Below are 20,746 nucleotides of genomic sequence, written 5' to 3'. Positions count from 1 at the left end.
ACGATGATCAATAAGAAAGTAATCAATTCTAGAATAACTATGATATACATGTGAAAAAAATGAAAATTCTTTATCTTTAGGGTTCAAAAACCGCCATATTTCAGTAATTCCAGAATCAACCATAAAAGAATTAATAAGTAAAGCTGATCTATTCGGAAGAGTTCGAATAGGTTTAGATCTATCCATCGAAGGATTCAAACAACAATTAAAGTCTCCACCCATAATCAACATATATTCATTCAAATTAGGAAGAGAAGTAAATAAACGTTTAAAAAATTCAGGACAATCAAAGTTTGGAGCATAAATATTAACTAAAACAACTTTCCGATTAAAAAGTGAACCAGTTATCAACAAAAATCTACCCTGTGGATCAGAAATAATTTCATAATGTGTAAACGAAATTGAGGCGTCTATAAAAATAGACACACCCCTAATTTTAGCGGTACAATTTGAGTGAAATTGTTGACCTTTCCAGAACCTAAAAAAACGTTGATTATCCTCCCTCCTAATGTGGGTCTCCTGTGCAAAAATAATATTAGCGTTCAATCTATGGAATACTTTAAATATTTTTTTACGTTTAATCGGATGATTTAAACCATTAGTATTCCACGAGATAAAGTTAATAGATTTATCCATCATACCAATATTAATTGTGTGTATCATAAAAGGTTAAAAAGACACATAACCCACAATTTAGGAAGAAGGAAAATTGATTCAGGAGCAACCGGAGATCCTGACACCTCAACAATATTAACAATTTAAAGTCAGCCCATAAACTAAAAGCAAAAAAATAAAAAGCAAAAGCATGAAAAAAGATCCCTCCCCCCTCCCCCCACCCTTTGAAAGAAAGCCAAGCGGCAGGCGCATAAACTAATACTAATATTACCCCCATTTCAAGATGGCAGCTCCATAAGAAAATTTTTTAAGAAAAAACTATATAACACCCCAATTAAAATATAGAGTTGCAAAAATATATATATATATATATATATACCTACATATATATATATATATATACACATACACATACACACCCATATCAGACAAATCAAAAAAAAACTAAAATAGTAAAACCAGAAAAATCATTAATAAAAAAAATGCACATTAAAGTTTAAAAATGTGATACACCTTTAAAAAAGAAATTCCATATTCAGATACAAAGATGACGTTTCACAAGCCAAGACTTATGGGAAGAAGAAACGACATTTTGAGAAAGCCATATTACAAAATATGAATATAAATTCAGCAATCTAATAAGAAAATATAGTAAAAAAGTTATCAAAATAGAATTTTTTTTTAAAAAAAAAAAGATTTAATAGACACTACAACATATTTAAAAAAAAACTAAAGAAAAAGAATTCAAAACCTTTGTTCCATTTCTAAATACAGGCAAGCAAATAAACGCTTATAAAAAGTAAAGACTTATGGGAAGAAGAAACGACATTTTGAAAAAAAAATAATTCATTATTACAAAATACAAACGTATATAAAAAAAGGATATTATAAAAATTAAAACAGCATCTATAAGCAATAATAATAGTAGTAAAAAAAAAAGACCCAGACCCATAGTTCAAAATAAAAAGTTATAACCCAACTTCCAGGGTTAAAACTTAAAATGAAATGACATCCTCTCTCCAAAGAAAAAAAATCTTCAATGTAACTCATAGTTCAAGTTGCACTAGAGGATCGATATTCTTCAACAAATTTCTTCGCTTCTTCAGGAGTGTTAAAAAAGTGTAGACTGTTGTCGGGCAGCACCATTCTAAGCTTCGCTGGATACATTAAAGCTTGTTTAAACCCAATCGAATGAATCTCTGCCATCACTGGTTTAAAAGCGATCCTGGCTTTCATTACTTCATACGAGTAGTCTTCAACTATTCGAAATGAATAATTTCTGTAGGAGATCATACCTTTTTTACGAGCTAATCGAATTAGAAGCTCTTTCTCACGAGGGTAATGAAGGCGAACAATCACCGCTCGTGGTTTATCAGACACAGACGAAAACCTCGCAACTCTATGAGCGCGGTCAATAACAGGTTCATTTTTCAAACCTTCACCACCGAAAATTTCCCACAGTAATTTAGAGAAAAATTCAGTTAAATCACCGGACTCAACTTTTTCGGGAATTCCGATGATGCGCAAATTCTGTCTGCGAGAACGATTTTCAAGATCAGTAATTTTAAACTTGTACTGATCTAAAGTTTTAGCAGTCGACTCTATCTTCTTCTCTAACACTTCAATTGTACGTGCTTTTTCACAAATTGATTGTTCAAGAGTCGTGATCTTATTTCCATGCTGTTGAACCTCTAACGCCTGCGACTGAAACTTAGTTTCAAGCGATTTAACAACTCCTTCAAGATCGGATATTTTCGAAGTAATCCTCCTTTCCAAACTTAACAGTTTACTGTCCAATTTACCTTCTAGTCTGCCTTCCAGAGCCGCAAATTTAGCATCCAGTTTATTGTCCAATTTACTTTCCATACCCGCAAATTTAACATCCAGTTTAGTGTCCAAAAGACCAAAAATTGCGTCGATGGATACAGGATCCTTAGCTGATTTCTTACTTGTAGCCATTTTAGGTTTGACAAGATTAGATCAACTATTATTTTAGAAAAAAAGGGTCAATCAAAGGTAGCAACTCATATGATTAAGTTCGAAAAGGTCTAATTAAAGGGTGATTATAGTTAAAAAAATAAAGAGCGCCTAAAAGGCAGATGCTTACGTCGCCATCTTGAAACTCCACCCCTCATCCCTTATCTTTAACAGTAACCCAAACACTGCTTCTACAGAAAGACCATTACATGAAATACCCTACAACATTTGCAGAAAAGCCTTCATCATGGTGTTACACAATGTTTCTTGATCTCTGACTAATCCCCAGCTCTCCTTCCACACCTCCCTTCCTGATCTCCCCCTCCTAGCAATCTCTATCTCCTCAAAACAACTCATCACTTCCATTCCTACCTCTATTTTGTAGGCAACTCAATTTTCAAACCACAGAATACCCACAAATCCTCTACCTTTTGGAGCTCTAACCTCAAATATCACCTGACTATTCTCTTGACCAATGGTCTTTTCCAGAAGGAAGCCAAGCATGTCAATCAAGTAGAGAATTTTTTAAAAAGTGGCTGGAAGAGCTCAGTAGACAAGGCGGCATGCAAAAAGCCAAGCAGAGTTAACATTTCAGATCAATGATCATTTATCAGAACTGATGGCCAAGTCCTGAAAGTCATCAACAAGAAACATAAGCTCACTCTTTTATTTCACAGGTGCTGCCTTCAGCATCAACAGTTTATTGCACCTTTCAAGATGATTATAAAAAAATGCCTGATGCGTATAGTTAGCTGACTCCCTTATTGTAGATTTGTCAATTTAGATTGAGCATATGTTTATTAATTATGTTAGCATTATATCAACAACACCACCATTGGATTAAATGGAGCACGCACCATTGCACACACCCAACCACATTTAGAATATACAAGGGTGGAGATGTGAGGAATGCAAAGCTTTTCACTCATTAATGTTTTGGTGAGCAAAGTTCAAAATAAATGTATTATCAAAGTACAGTACATAGGTCACCATAAACTACTCTGACTGTCATTTTCTTGCAAAATTCACTATAGAAGAAAGAAATACATTGAATCAGTAAAAAAAACACTACACACAAAGACTGGCAAACAGCTAATGCACAAATGAAGACAAACTTTGCTACAGATGTGTAACTTATTGCTCAAAGCTTTGGATAAAATTACCCCAGAATGATGATGCAAAATGCTTTCTGGGAAATGAGAATCAATGGAAAAAGCCCAAATAAGGTACAAAGCAGCTGATAACTCTATCACCTGAGTCCAATTAGGTCAGAATCAGGTTTAATATCACTGGCATACAGTGCCTGTAAAATGTATTCACACCCTTTGGAAGTTTTCATGCTTTGTTTTACAACATTGAATCTCACTGGAGTTAATTAGGCTTTTTTGACACTCATCAACAGAAAAAGACTCTTTCATATCAAAGTGAAAGCAGAGTTCGACAAAGTGATCAAAATTAATTACAAATATAAAAAGCAAAATAATTGATGGCATAAATATTCACCCCCATCAAGTCAGTATTTAGTAGATGCACCTTTGGCAGCAATTCCAGCCTTGAGTCTGTGTGGATACGTTTCGATCAGCTTTGAACATCTGGACACTGCAACTTCTTCATTCTTCATTTACAAAACATTCTTCTTTACCAAACTTCTCAAGCACCGTCAGATTGCATGAGGATTGGGAGTGAGCAGCCCTTTTCAAGGCCTGCCACAAGTTCTCAATTGGATTGAGGTGTAGACTCTGACTTGGCCACTCCAGGACATTAACTTTAGTGTTTTCAAGCAAGTCCCATGAATTGAATTGTCTTTATTACTTACATCCTTCATATACATGAGGAGTTAAAATCTTTGTTACATCTCTGTTTAAATGTGCAATATGGAATTTATAGTAATTTATAATAAATAGTATGCACAATAGGAGAATAAATATAACAGAAATACAGTTGTATCGCATGAATTAATCAGTCTGATGGCCTGGTGGAAGAAGCTGTCCTGGAGTCTGATGGTCCTGGGTTTATGCTGCAGTACTGTTTCCTGGATGGTAACAGCTGGAACAGTTTGTGTTTGGGGGTCTCGGGTCCCCATTGATCCTTCGGGCCCTTTTTACACACCTGCTTTTGTAAATGTCTTGAAGAGTGGGAAGTTCACATCTACAGATGCACTGGGCCGTCCACACCATTCTCTGTAGAGTCCTGCAATTGAGGGACATACAGTTTCCATGCCAGGCAGTGATGTAGTCATCCAGGATGCTCTTAATTGTGCCCTATAGAAAGTGTTTAGGATTTCGGGGCCTATACCAGACTTTTTCAACTGTGTGAGGTGAAGGAGGTGCTGTTGTGCCTTTTTCACCACACAGCTGGTATGTGCAGTCCACACGAGATCCTCAGTGATGTGAGTGTCGAGGAAATTAAAGCTGTCACCCTCTCAACCCCAGATCCATTGATGTCAATAGGAGTTAGCCTAACTCCATTCCTCCTGTAGTCCACAACCAGTTCCTTTGTTTTTTGTGACATTGAGAGAGAGTTTGTTTTCTTGATACCACTGTGTCAGGGTGATGACTTCTCTGTAGGCTGCCTCGTTATTATTTGAGATTAGGCCAATCAATGTAGTATCCTCAGCAAATTTAATAAGCAGATTGGAGCTGTGGGTGTCATGGGTATACAGAGAGTAAAGGAAGGGGGCTTAGGACACAGCTGTGAGGGGCACCTACATTGAGGGTCAGAGGGTCACCTGCCAGCAATCTGAGAGGAAATCCAGGATCCAGCTACACAAGGCAGGGTGAAGGCCAAAGTTGAGCCTAAAGGGAATTATGGTGTTGAATGCTGATCTGTAGTCCAAGAATAGTATTCACAAATAAGCATCCTTCTTCTCCAGATGTGTGAGGTCGGAGTGTAGAGCTGTGGCTATTGCATCATCAGTCAATCAGTTTTGTCAGTAGGCAAATTGTAGGGGGTCCAGTTTGGGTGGTAGCATACTGCAGATCTAGTCCTTCACCAGCCTCTCAAAGCATTTGCTTATTATTGAGGTGAGTGTGACAGGATGCCAGTCTTTCAGACATGTTACCTTGGTCTTTTTAGGTACAGGAACAAATGTGAATGTTTTGAAGCAGGAGGGCACTCTACGTTGGGAGAGGGACAGATTAAAAATGTCTGTAAACACACCTGCCAGTTGAGCCGCACACACTGAGTACTTGCTCTGGGGATGCCATCCAGTTCCACAACCTTGTGACCATCCACTCATTGGAAACACCTGAGTACTTCAGCCTTAGAGATGGCTTTGGTTTTAAGCTTAGGGCCATTGTCTTGCTGGAAAATAATACTTCTCCCAAGTCACAGTCCTCTTGCAGGTTGAATCAAGTAATCTTACAGTATTTCCCTGTATTTTGCTGTATTCATTTTACCCTCTACCCTTACAAACCTTCCAGGGCCTGCTGCGGTGAAGCATCCTCACAACATGATGCAGCCACCACCACGCTTCATGGTATGGATGGTATGTTTTTGATGATGTGCGGTGTTTGGCTTACACCAAACATAGCATTTTGTCTGATGTCCAGAAAGCTCAATCTTGGTTTCATTAGACCATAGAACCTACTTCCAGCTGACTTCTGACTCTCCCTCATGCCTTCTGGATATCGCTAGCCGAGATTTCATGCGAATTTTATTTTAACAGTGGCTTTCTCTTTGCGACTTTCCCATAAAGCTGTGACTGGTGAAGCACACTGGCAACAGTTGTTGTGTGCACAGTTTCTCCTATCACAGCCATTGAGGCTTGTAATTCCTCCAGAGTTATCAGGGAGGTGGCCTCCCTTTCTTGCACAGTCATTCAGTTTTTGAAGATGGCTTGTTCTAAGCAGATTTACAGTGATGTATTATGCTTTCCATTTTTTGATGATTGACTTAACGGTACACCAAGGGATATTCAGCGACTTGGAAATTTTCTTGTTTCCATTTCCTAACATGTTTCCCAATAACCTTTTCACTGAGTTGCTTGGAGTTTTTTTTTTCTCTTATGGTGTATTTTTACTAAAATCCTTTGAAACACTTTGACTGCACACAAGTCTCCAAAAACAGATCTCCATTTAACTAATCATGTGACTTTTAAAACCAACTGGCTGCATCAGTGCTGAATTGGTGTGTCATATTAAAGGGAGTGAATACTTATGCAATCAATTATTTTGTGTTTTGTATTTGTGATTAATTTAGATCACTTTGTAGAGATCTGTTTTCACTTTGACACAAAAGAGTCTTTTTCTGTTGATCATTGTCAAAAAATACAAATTAAATCCACTGTGATTCAATGTTGTAAAACAATAAAACATGAAAACTTCCAAGTTTGGGGGGGGGGGGGGGGGGCTGAACACTTTTTCTTGGCACTGTATGTCATGAAATTTGTTGTCTTTGCAGCAGCAGTACAATGCAATGCCTAATAATAGAAGAAACATGAATTACATTATATATATTGCAAAAACAGAAATAAAACAGTAGTGCGGAAGTGTTCATGGGTTCAACGTCCATTCAGAAACTGGATGGCAGAGGAGAAGAAGCTGTTCCTGAATTGCTAAGTACAATGTTTGTATGTGTCTTCAGGCTTCTGTACATCCTTTCTGATGGTAGCCATGAGAACAAGGCATGACCTGGGTGCTAGGGGTCCATTATGATGGATGCCACCTTTTTTGAGGCATCACTCTTTCAAGTTGTCCTGGATACAAGGGACACTAGTGCCCATGATGGAGCTGACTGTGCTTACAGTTCTAAAGCTTATTTCGATTCTGTGCAGTTGCCCTCCCCACCATACCAGATGGTGATGCGGCCAAGTTGTCAGATCCCCACCAGATACTTCATCGAGGCCACTCACCTTGCAAGGGTTTGCCCTCTTAAAAGCTGCAAACCCATCAGACAAACTGTTAATTAAATCAGAACCCAGTGAACAAGTTTCTCTTCATCTCCCTTTCAAATTTACCATTAATATTCTATTTCACTGTTTTTGGCTCCCACCATAACTGAAAATATTTCTTCTCTGTCTAAAATATTCAAGTATAATGCTCAGCATTAGCATTTCTAGGTTGCTTTCCCAAAGGCTGTTTCTAAATTCTGCAGCGCAACCCTCTCCTATTTTGTTAACAAACTTCATTCTTTCCTTCGCCTTTGAAACAGTTTTGATGTAACAGATGTCTGATTTCTTCCACAATTATCTTACATATGTGTTTGGGTGTGTTTGCAAGGAAAGGAGTGACTGAGATTATGCAAACACGAGGAAATCTGCAGATGCTGTAAATTCAAGCAACACACACACAAAATGCTGGTGGAACACCAGGCCAGGCAGCATCTATAGGGAGAAGCACTGTCGACGTTTTGGACCTTTGTCTGGACTAGGATAACGCTGCCTGTTGTGCTTAAATATTCAGGGCTTTCAATGTTTGCTATGAAAAGTTTAAAACATTTAGATCCAAGTTTCTAAAGTAATAAATTCCAGCCAAAATATTCTGATAGCAATGTACAAATTGTCAGTGATTACATAATGATCATTAATCATAATGGGCAAATGTCACTGTGTGTGGATGGCATGGTGTACTTCCACTAACACAGAAATAAATCAAATAGTTGAGTAAAGCGATAGATGTTTGTAGTATGGTGTAATGATTTTAAAACTGTAATTTAACCATGAAGCTTGCTGACAATTGTAAAACTTGACTTTCTGGAACTCTCCCGTGAGATTACTAAAAATACTGCCCTGTAGCTTTTATTTTTCACTAAATGGGGGAAAATTAAACTTCAGTGATAGACTTCACTCACCTCAAAACTGAACTGATTCCGCAACCTATAGACTCACTTTCAAGGAATCTACAACCGATGTTCTCATTATTTATTTATCTATTTACTTGTTTATTTACTTATTATTATTGTTATTAATGCTATTATTGTTATTAATAATAATATTGTTATTTCATATTTGCCCAGTTTGTCCTCTTTTGCACATTGCTTGTTTGTCATCCTTTGTCTGTAGTTTTTCATTGATTCTATTGTGTTTCTTTATATGTACTGTGAATGCCCACAAGAAAATGACTCTCAAATTAGTATATGATGACAAGTACGCACTTAGATAATAAACTATGAATTTTGAGAATTATGTCTCTGATTACATTGCCCAGTTTGCTTCTGTTAACTGCAAAGCTCTGTAAAAGAGTATCCAATTCACTTACCCATTTTGCATAACTGCTCTAGATTAAAATCTATCTAATGTTATGAACAAAATATTTGTACTTCTATAGCAACCTTCTCAGAACACTTTGCAGAAGCTTTCAACACACAACAACATTAAGCTTTGCAACATCCTTTGTCAGATAAATTTGTCAGCATATTGTCCTTTCCTGCAGTGAATCACTGGTCCCACCAATATCACTCTTGCCATCTATCACTTTCACGTAAGAGGATTTAAAAAAAATATTTGCTATGCTCTATCTTCGCTTACTTCACGGTATGGACTTTATCTCACTATATTTTGTTTTTCCCTTTTGCTCCATTTGTCCATTTTTTTTTCTGTTATTTCTATTGCAGATTCTCTCGCAGGTCAGATCTTTTCCCTAAAGATCTCTCTACAATTTCTATCTAACTTTATGATTTTCCCCTCCAGCTTGGTATTCTTGTAGTTTCTTTCAGGACCTTGCCAGATGGGATTTTGTGCATTTTGGTTCATTTTTCTCATCACTTATTTTTAATTGCTTGCACTATTGATCAGTCCACTTCGAGAAGTCACTGTGGCTTAAGAAATCTTTGACAGTACTTCAGGTGATGATGCATATTCATAGAATCCTGGGCTATTGAGACTTTACCCTGATGCTGCCAAATGTCAACAGCACAAACACACAGTGTTACAGTCTTCATTCTAATGCTTGCATAATTGCTGCTCTGCTCAGAGAAGAAATTCTCAGCCTGAATACCCCCAAAGCAGAACCTGGTCTTTGCCTTTCAGGCAGTTAAATGTGATTATAGTTTAAGAGGGTACACCAGCTAATCTGCATTAGGGCAGAAGTCAAGATTTAATTATTCAATGTCAGATTCTGGTTGCAGCTGCTAAGGCTAATTATTTATCTCTACATTCTCCAACTCAGTGCCTTACATTCTCCATGATACTATAAAACCATGAAACATAGGAGAAGAATTAGGTGATTCAGCCATTCAAGACCACTCTGCCATTCCACCATGGTTAATTTATTATCTCTCTCAACATTATTCTCCTGAGATGACTACCTAGCTGTATAAATGCAGTGAGATATTTGAGTTTGAAAATACACAGTGCAGCATGTGACCTTTGGAAAGGATGATACAATTGAGTTTTTAAAAAAGGCAGAAATGACTGGCTATGCAACAAATAACTAAATCTTGTATATTGAACAGAATGAGCAGTACTTTAAAGCAAATGGAATAGCTGAAGAGAAGCAATTGCCAATTTTGTTGACTGTATTAGATTTAAAGGTATAAAGTTTGCTTTGAAGTTTAACTGCTTCAACAAAGCCAACCAAAATGAGCTTTGTTAATGTCATTAAGGTAATGCTGGAATATTTAAAACCCAAACTATTGCTGATTGCAGATAGCTTTTGGTTTCATAAGCAAAATTAAACAGGAGGAGTCCATTTTATCATACGTGGCTGAAATGATGAGATTGTCTGAGTATCGTTAATCCACTAATGGGCTTGATAGTGCACTGAGGGATTGTTTAGATTGTGGAATCTTGCAAGAAAGTATTCAAAAATAGCTCCTAAACTGAAGCAAAACTTACATTTAAAAGCAATGCCTGCCAACTGACACAAATCAATCCTCAGACTGTGTTGGTTGCTGATACAAATGGTGCTTTTCACTGAATGTTTCAATGCACATGTGACAAATAACACTAATCTTTAAAAAAAAAACAACTTTACACATCCATGTCCTTAATCTGCTTCCTGGTTACTGATGGGGGGAGAGATGGACAAGTCCAGCCTCTGAACAAGCCCTCTGAGACAAACAACAATACCTTTCCTGAGTGCACTCTGTTGCTGATTTTTTTGGGGATAAAGCATTTACATGGATTGCTTGGCCTCTCAGTTTAGACCATTTAAACCAATTTGAAGAGCAGTGTCACCCCTGATATTCTAGAGAGCAACCCCAAAACCTCTCCCTGGCGCAAATTTGTCTCATCCTTGGGACATGCAAACAAGAATTGTGTTGCATCAATTAGATCTCCTCTCATTGTCTAAACTCAGTCCTAGATGAGCTAAACTCTCCAAGTGCAATGGTCCCCAAATCTGGAAATTGGTCTAGTAAACCATTTTTGGCATACTGCCTATGACAAGTACATTCTTTCTTAGGTAAGGTTCAAGACTGCATTATTTAGTCCCAAGTACATTCTCACAAGATTACGCACAAGTATGGCAACACATTTTGATCCTGGACTCAAATCTCCTTGGTAGGTTAGTTTATTATTGTCACATCTACTGAGGTACAATGGAAAACTTGTCTTGCATTCCATTACAACAGTGCATTGAGGTAGTACTAGGTAAAACAATAACAGAACACAGAATAAGATCTTACAGTTACAGAGGAAGTGCAGTGCTGCTGGACAATAAGGTACAAGATCATAATGAGGTAAACCGTGAGGTCAAAAGTCCATCTTATCATATTAGAGAACCATTCAATGACCATATAACAGCAGGATAGAAGATGTCCTTGACCCTGGTGGTACATTGCTTTCAGGCTTTTAGTATCTTCTGCCTTATTGCAGGAAGAATATGCAAGTATTTCAAGGGCAGGTAGAGTACTTCATTATGCTGGCTGCTTTAGTGAGGCAGTAAGAAGTACAGATTGAGTTTATGGAGGGGAGGCTGGTTTCCATGATTATGCTGAGCTGTGTCCACAACTCCCTGCTGTTTCTTGAAGTCCTCGGCAGCGCAGTTGCCACACCAAGCTCTGATGCATCTCGATAGAGCACTTTCTATGGTGCATTGATAAAAGTGCTGAGTAGTGAAGGGTACATTCCAGATTTATTTGGCCTTCTGAGGAAGTGGAGCATTAGTGAGCTTCCTTAGTCGTGGTGTCAATGTGCTTGGATCAGGGCAAGCTAACTGTTTCCAATCCTCTGAAAACTCTACATCCTCAGCTTCTTTTGTTAGGCATGGATTGATCATGTATCCTTTTGTGGTTTACACCAGATGGACTGTACAACTACTGCAGTTTCTGTATTTCTTTGCTAAATATTCGTTATTGTCTATTCACTATCATGCCTGCTAATGAAGCTCCCCAACCTATCATAGCCAACTCAGTTGTTAAGCCTTCACAGTTTTGTTTTTTTTTAGAGTTAGGACTCCAGTTTTAAATCAAGCTACTTCACACTTGATATTAGTAAATGATCAAATTGTGGACGTTCTTGTCCAACCTTACAAGAATGTTTCCAAAACCTTTCTTATTCCACAATGCCCGATCTAGGATAATCTGTTTGCTAATTAGCTTCTCAGAATGCTGTCTCTAAAGGTGGACTGCATACACTTCAAGAATTACTCCTCTCCATCATGATTGCTACTTTTGATTGAAGTCACCCCTGACAACTGACGTCCCTTGCCCCACATAAATTACGTTGAATTTTCTGCTTGATGTTGGCCCTGCAGTACTTGGGAGTCCATAGGTAACACAAGCCTTTTGAGTTCCTTAGCTGCAACCATACTGATTCTGAACTAAAATTTCTTCTCATTTCAAGTTACTCTGATTAATTTAATCGCTTTCCTGAATATGGTGATCCACTGATAGAGCGTGGACATGTTGGTCCTGAACAACATACATTCAGACTGGTCAGCTGAGTGCTTCAAAGGCATGATGGCTCATACCCTTGGTTCAGTGTAACAAAATTAATGTGCAACTAAAGCCAGCAGAACTAACCCAGCTTGTTCAAATATTCACATGCAGGCTCTTGTTAAAAAGAAATCCAATTTCTCCCAGTCCATTTCCACATCAGCCTTCAGGATGTAAGGCATCTTAGATTAAGCAGTCCAGCTCTTTATTTTTAAAACTTAAACCTGGAGGGATTGAGTCCAGTAAAACTAAGTACAAGTTATGGCAGCTCATGGAAGTGTGTTGGAAAGTTTGCTGATAGGATTTCTTTTTTGCTTTTGCTGTAAATCCCAAACTGGAACCTTAGTATTAGCCAGATAAACCTCATTTAATTCAACAGTTCTATGCATCTACTGCTCAAGTATACAAGTCTCATCAGAACCCAGTCTGGCTGAGGTTCCCCATCATTAATTCTAATGGTCCCTTGGATCCTCCACCAGGTTAGACCAACCATAGAGTATTAGTCCCCAGTGATTTCAGTGTCATCGTGAGACTTCCGTTAGTAAGGGGAAGAGAAGTTCTGTTTTAAAACTTTGGTTTCATATTTTTATTATTAATAAATGTTTTGCTTGACATTATGATGTTTTTAATATTTCAAATTTAATGGACATTTAATATACCTGAATATAAGTAACACTTCAAAACTATTATATTGCCTCTGTAGTTTTAAAAAATGTTTAGCCAGGTTTGTGACTTTAATAATTGTTAAAGTTTTCTGTAGTGTTTCTGGGCATAACCTTCTCAGTGTCCTGCCTCCAATCAGATTAGACCTTTAGAGTCCATCTTGCCTCAGGTCAGCAGAGTTGCCTCCTTGATTCCGTACCTGTCACCACAGGTCTGAGGAGACCCAAAGAGGCCTTGTCCAATGGGATTACAAAGACATGATCCATAATAGAATTACATACCTTCTCTTTTGCTTTGATATTTCCCTCACTAAACCATAGGTGACTCCCAATTCATCATGTTTTTCCCTTATATATTTGGATATTTTAGTTTATTTTGATTCTGTGTCAAAATAAAATAAATGCATAACATGTAGAAGCATTGGTATACATATAAATACATGCACAGAGTCAGAAACAGCTCTGAGCAGCGTAAAGATAAACAATATAAACATGAGTGATTTGTTGTTAATTGCTTTGTGCCCACAAGCCTGACTTTTTAATATATCACCAGACCTTTATTTTCCCTGGTATTAAAACATGGAACTTCCTCCCGTGTCGCACTTCGTTGTCCATAAGGACTGCAAAGGTATTGGAAGATGATTCATTGCCACCTGGCCTTATCCTGTAAATCAATTATTCAAGTTAAAAATACACTTTACACAGGCTGACTCTGGCTTACAAAGGCCCAACATATGACTACACTTAAAAATGAATTTGTCCCTTAAATTTATTAAATTAAAAATTATGCGTATACCTTCATTCCTATGAATAACAAATCTTGTTTGCTTCTCCACTTTTAGTAATTGTTCTTTCTCATTAGACTTATGTGCTTTTCATGCCATCCTTTGCAGTATTATGGAGGTATAGTTTCAATTTTTTTTTGTGTATTTTTGTCTATTTTCCAACTTCTGGAGAAAATCGATTTACAGATATCTGTTAAAATGGATATTGGGGGCATTGAGGACAATATCTTCCTTTGAATTCAAAGTGGTTTAACTCTTCAATTAACTTAAGAACAGAAAACATAGTTGAAGGAATAGCCAGTAGCCCCACGAACTTGCTCAGTCATTCATCAAGATCATGTTTGACCATCTACTCAGTGCCATTTCCCTACATCTACCTTGTATCCCACAGTATCAAATAGTCTAATGATCTCTGTTTTCAATTAACTCCTAGACTGAACCTCAACAAGAGTAAAAATACTCCAAAAATTTTTCAAAGAAGTTTCGAAGGAATTTCTCATTTCAGTTTGTCACTTCAGGTAAAATGTTATCCATATAGTTACCTTACAAGTCCATTTCAGAATTCTCTGTTTCAGTGAGATAATTTCTCATTCTCCTAAACTCTTTAGAGTGCAGGACCAGACTGCTCAATCCCTCTTCATATTCACAAACCTGCCATTCCAGAAACTAGTCTGATGAGATTTGCTACATGTCCTCTATGTCAAGTTCATCCTTTCTAAGGTAATTAAATCTACACTCAAGGTACAGCCTCACCCTATATATTTACAGTAAGCCATCTTTGCTTCTGCATTCATAAAATCCTCTTGTAATAACAGCCAAAATAACATTTGCCCTTGTCGTTAACTACTTTAATGACATGTTAGTTTTCAGAGCTCATGCCCAACAGCACCTCATTGAACACTAAACTTCCCTAATATCTAACCATACTGGCTTAATGGTTGGTGTTTTCATCACCGATTAACTGGATTCTTAAAAGCTTGCACTCATTCCTTAGTCACACTTTAGGAGAACAGCATGGACCCATCATCTAACTGTTCTGAATCTCAAACAAAGAAATGGCATTTTTTATATAGTAATTGACTAGTTGGGTGCTCTTCAAAGACCTCTATTAACTGGGCTGACTGCACACTATCTCAGAACTATTCTTGTCTAGGTGTTACTTTAACCCCTGCCTTGCTGCAGCTATCCCAGTGCACCATTGTGATTGAACTCAGGTTCTTGCACACAATGTCACATCTACCATGTTCTTGCTTACCCTTGAAGCCTCCTTACATCCTCTTCTCCCTGACAATGCTACTTCGTTTTCTTTCATCTGAAAACTTGGAAATATGATATTTAGTTCCCTCAGCCAGATTGCTGATTTGGATCTTGAGGCCTAAGCACCAATCCCCATGTCCGCAGGACAAACACTCCTTTATTCCCACTCTTTGTTTTCCATCTGTTAACCTTTTCTTTTTCATATCATGCCAATACATTACACCCACAATCTATGAGTTCTAACCTGGTTGAATAATCTCATCAACAGCCTTCTGAAAATCCAAATAGACCACATCCGTTGGATTCCCTTGACTCCAGTCACATCCTCAAAGAACTACAAGCATAAATTAAATGTGAATTTCCTTTCTTAAGTTTGTGCTAACTCTTTGATCACTCCTATTATTCTTTTGTAAGTGTTCTGTTCTTACAATCTTCATTAAAAATTCTTGCATTTCCTATATGTCACACTAATCTCTCAGATAAGTAGCTCACTATTTTCTGCCCTCCTTCTTTATAAATAATGGGGTCATATTTACCACCCACCAATCAGAAGATATAAGTCTAGAATTTTGGAAGATAAAACAAATGCATCCACTATCTCTAGAGCTTCCTCATTTAAATGTCCAGATCGTAGGTTATTGGTTTCCTGAGATTTATCAGCTTTGAATCTTAACACTTTCTGTAGTACTATGAACAAATAATAATTTCATCCAGTTTCTCATTCTCAATTGACTCGTGTTCAATTGATGTTTCTGGCGATTTTATTTTAGTTGTCTTCTTCCGTGAAGATCATCACAAAGTACTTGTTTACAAATTTGTACTTGTTCTCCAATTTGTCTGCAGTGGACCTGTGCTTGCCCTCACTCACCTTTTTCTTTCTCTGTATCCAAAGAAGATTTTATAGTCCATTTTAATGCTTCCAGCCAGTTTATTCTCATATTGTCTCTTACCTGTCACTAAAAGGTGTCTAACAAGTTTAATAGCCTCCGCAGATCTCCAGCACATTTGAAAGAACAGAAAGCAAAAATGAGAGAGTGCATTGACTTGGAATGTATCTCACCTAATGGACAGACATTTCATGGACTTGTAAAGCTAGATTACAGCAATGCCGCTCGAACCACAAAGCAGCATTAGCTGCCTGTTCCTGATCAAGATGATTTATAGTTCCAATGTTTCATTTTCATTCCTGCCAGACAAGTACTGCTCAACAGGCATTGATGAATGTGCTTCTGATCCCTGCAAAAATGGAGCAACTTGCGTGGATATAGTTGGCGAGTACTCCTGCGGTTGTGCACAAGGTGAGCTATCATGGTAAAGCAACAAATCAAACAATAAATAACCTGTTAGCTTTCTTTTGTGTATTTATGTATCATAGTTGTGAATGCAACTAGAGAGCCAATCCTGCTTTATCTTAAAATTTCAGCAGCCATCTGTAATGTGCCTTGTGCTCTGGCACCATTTCCAGATGTGTAATACATATCTCCATGCTGTTCTCTTTTTTTGGAATTTATTTCATAAATCCCAAAGGAAATCTGTTACATATTAATAGGCCCATGTGCCCTGCAGAGTTCAGAGATAAAGCTTACTTCTTTCTTTTCCTTGCTCCGAGGGGATTTTATTTTCATTAACACACACACACACTTTTTTTCACTTCTTTTGCAGTATTGGGAAGACTAGAGTAATATAAAGGTTAGGTTTCTGTAATATTATTTATGGATCAAAGAAAGGTAAGGATCTGACATTAGAGGTTTCTCTAACGTTGGAAGGTAACAATGAGAATCTCAGCACATTATTCAAAGAACAGGAAGCAAATATGAACAGTGAATAAGCTTTTTTTAAATTTTCAGTTACAGAAGTAAGGCAACTTACATGAGTAATCCATTTGTCAGATTGGATCCGTTTTTGCTTCTGAATTATTAACATCTTCTTTGCCTAGACAATTGCCACCATCTTTCATTTATCCACATGCATTTGTCAGGCATACATAATGAAGGAATCATGAGTTCTTGTGACATACCAGTATTAATATTGAATTGACAAAATTGATTAATTCAAAACATTTTAAGCTGCCATTTTGTAGCTTGACCGTCACTAAGAGAGTTTAGAATGTCAGGTGCTCAACAAATACTTGTATATTAATCTATTTCTAGAATTATTTCAATATAAGATCCCTCAGAATTAGACATTACCTAACAACAGGTATTAACATCGCCTTACAGTGCCAGCTGAGATATAATTCCCATTACTTTCCCTCAGGATGTGGTACATTCTCCCCGAGACCACATGAGTTTCCTCTGGGTGCTCCGGTTTCCTCCCACATTCCAAAGATCTGCAATTAGACTTGGGGTCACACTTCTGGCACCAACGAAGTGTGCCCGCAGCTCACTGACCCCAAGTCTAATTGCAGATCTTTGGAATGTGGGAGGAAACCAGAGCACCCAGAGGAAACTCATGCGGTCACGGGGAGAATATACCACATCCTGAGGGAAAGTAATGGGAATTATATCTCAGCTGGCACAGTAAGACGATGCATTGACTGTTACACCTCTATGCTATATGGTGCAACGGTAGCTGAGTGGTTAGCCCACTGCTTTACAGCACCAATAATCGGGGTTAAATTCCTGCCGCTGCATGTAAGGAGTTAGTACGTTCTTCATGTAATTGTGTGGGTTTCCTCTAGGTGCTCTGGTTTTCTCCCATATTCCAAAGGCATACAGATTGGTAGATTAATTGGTCCCATGGGTATAATTAGACAGTGCAGGCTCATTGGGCTGGAAAGGCCTGTTACTGTGCTGTATCTCTAAATAATGTTTTTTAATTATTCAAGGTTGTGACCTATAATTTCCTAAATGATTAATTAAAATATATTGTGTCCCTTTCTTGACTGTATAATATACAAGGTGCCTCACAAAACGTTAAGTCACAAGAAAAAAGCAGGTCTAAACAATTGATGTTTTGGACTGTGATGAAGAGCCTCGCCAGACACTTTGATTGTCTATTCCCCTCCATTGATGCTGCCTGACCTGAAGAGTTCCTCCAGTATTTTGTGTATTGCTCTGTATTTCCAGCATCTGCAGAATCTGAACGGGTTGTTGGTTATAATATATTGGCATGAATGGAGGATAGACTAATAGGTTGGAAGAGAGAATAGGGATCATTTTCTGAATGGAAAATTGTGACCAGAGGAAGGCCATGGAGATTAGTGACGAGACCACAACTGATTACTTGATGTAAGTAAATGGATATAGAATTAACAAATTTGTGAATGAGACAAAAATAAGTGGAAGGGTAAGATGGAAACTAGAGGAAACCTGCAGATGCTGGAAAGCAACACATCACTGGAGGAACTCAGCAGGCCAAGGGTCACAGGGATCACAGAGGGGGAGCAGTGAGAGACGGTTTCACTGAACTCCCATCAAAGGGTAGGCATCCCTACCCTTTGAGACTTGGTAGTGTAATAATCCAATCAGAAACAAGAGAAAATCTGCAGATGTTTGAAAACCAAGCAACATACTCAGCAGGCCAAGAATGCAGAATCCTGTTGAAAAGTCTTGGCCCCAAGTGTTGACTGTACACTTTTCCATAGATGCTGCCTGGCCTGCTGATTTCCTCCAGTATTTTGTGTGTGTTGCTGGGATGGTAGGTTCCGTGAAGACTGTCATCTATTTATAAATTGGTCATGATTGGGCATAAGTGGAGTATAATGTGGGGGAAAAGTTAGCCATTCAGAAAGAAGAACAAAAGAACATCTGATGGAGAATAGAGGAAACATGCAGAAGGAATTGAAAGATCCTTGTGCACAGAACACAGAGAGCTAGCACACATGTGAAGCAAGTAAGAGAGAAGGCTTCTGCAATATTGGCTCTTAATTCAATGGGGTAAGGTAGGAGAGTCTTACTGCAACCAATGAGATTGCATCTAGAATATGGAGAAGTTATCTTGGTCTCCTGACCTAGGGCAAGGTGTTATTTCATTGGAGATGATTCAGAGAAGTCTCCAGGTAATACCAATATGGACATTTGTCCTAAATGGAGAGAAAATATTCTGGTTAGCAGAAGGTTAAATGACTGAAGGGAATGATTTAAAATTTGAGGCAAAAAATATATAAAGGAGTATGTGAGGGATCTTTTCTTATCTCCAGAGAGCGACCAAGATCTGAGATTCATTGCCTGAAGCAGTCGACAACTAGACAACTGAAGTCCAAGACAACTAGAGCTTTCAAGTGGAGTTTGATTCAGCAGTTGAGAAAAAATAATTTGCAGAGCCAGAGAACAGGAGATGATAGACACCCTCTGCAGGGATTCATCATAGATAGGACCAACTGGATGAACTACCTTGCACTTTAATAATTCTGTTCTTTACAGCATGCTGAAGGAATAATTTTGCTGGAAAACAAAATGTTATATTACCAATACACATTAATAATTTGTTTAGTGTCTTCAAATTCAGGGGATTAATTCTCATTGAGTTGTGAATTGCTGGAGGATTTCCTATTTAGTAGGCACAAACAATATTTTACAATAATCATCCTGTTTATGAATTTGCTTGAGAAAATGTAGGCTTTGGCAATAAAAAGCTCAATTATTCCTTTAACAACATGGCAATCTTAATAGTGTTTCTTTGCAATTCTGAAATTGAACATTCAAATTGTGAGGACAACTTGTTATTAGAATTTCTAAAAAGTAAATTTCTTTTTCATTTCATGTCATTGAATCATTTTAAGAACTAGGTCTTTAAATTTCACCTTATAACCTATAACTATGAGAATTTTTTACTTATGTATAACTATTTATTTTTCTTATCATTTTTTTCTTTATAATTGTTTTATTTTGTTGCATATCACACCAGAACACTGCAGCAAATTCCTAATACAAGTAAATGTATATGACAAATAAAGTTGATCCTTGACTCTTGACCTATGATCCTTCATATATATAATATATCATGATTGCAACAAATAAGCAAGCATGAAAAGAAAGGATCTAGTGCTTTACCAGCGTATATGACAAAAAAACTCTTCTTGGGCTTTCAGCAGATACAGGTATTGACTATAACTGATGTTTTGATGACAAACCCTGCTATCTTCATCAGTGGTATTTTTACCCCCTTAGTCCATCTCTCTTGATTGGTTAGTTCACAACCAGTCAGGTTTCTGATCTCCTTCCTTGCTTACAATCAAATTCCAGATCTTACTTAGAGCGAGACCTTCACTTTTCTTAAAATTCTTTTCCTATAGTTTTACGTCAACGGGTTCATTCATTAGGCAGTCCCAAAAGCCATTGGTACAGTACAGTAGTTGTGTGCCATCAAAGTCAATCTCATGGCCATTGCTATTGCAATGTTCTGCTATCACTGATTTCTCTGGGTAACCCAAATGGGTTCACCTCCTGTGCTCCTTGATGCCAATTTCCTCCATGCGTCCTTTCTGGAGCAGCAAGGAACACAGGATGTGGTGGTATAATATTGCATTCACAGTGGCCATAAGATTGATGGCATAAAATTACTGTGAATGAGCCAATGGCTTTTGGGACTGCCTGATAAAGGAAGCCATTGAAATAAAACTAGAGGAAAAGAATTTTAACCAAGACAAAGGTCTCACTCCAAGTAAAAACTGGAATTCAATTTGTAAACAAG

At 37.6% G+C, this 20,746-nt stretch overlaps 1 protein-coding gene across 1 annotated transcript in view; it reads left to right on the top strand.

Moving 5' to 3' along the window:
* Positions 1-20,746, top strand: part of LOC132401336 (protein eyes shut homolog) — a 1,222,700-nt gene that overhangs the window by 367,747 nt on the left and 834,207 nt on the right. Inside the window, exon 7 of the mRNA XM_059983465.1 lies at positions 16,306-16,410. Coding sequence (XP_059839448.1) covers positions 16,306-16,410 — 105 coding nt within the window. The remainder of the gene's footprint in view (positions 1-16,305; positions 16,411-20,746) is intronic.

The sequence above is a fragment of the Hypanus sabinus genome, chromosome 10, assembly GCF_030144855.1.
Source record: "Hypanus sabinus isolate sHypSab1 chromosome 10, sHypSab1.hap1, whole genome shotgun sequence".
Classification (NCBI taxonomy): domain Eukaryota; kingdom Metazoa; phylum Chordata; class Chondrichthyes; order Myliobatiformes; family Dasyatidae; genus Hypanus; species Hypanus sabinus.
The sequence above is the reverse complement of the archived record's forward strand: the minus strand, read 5'-3'. Positions and strand labels throughout refer to the sequence as shown.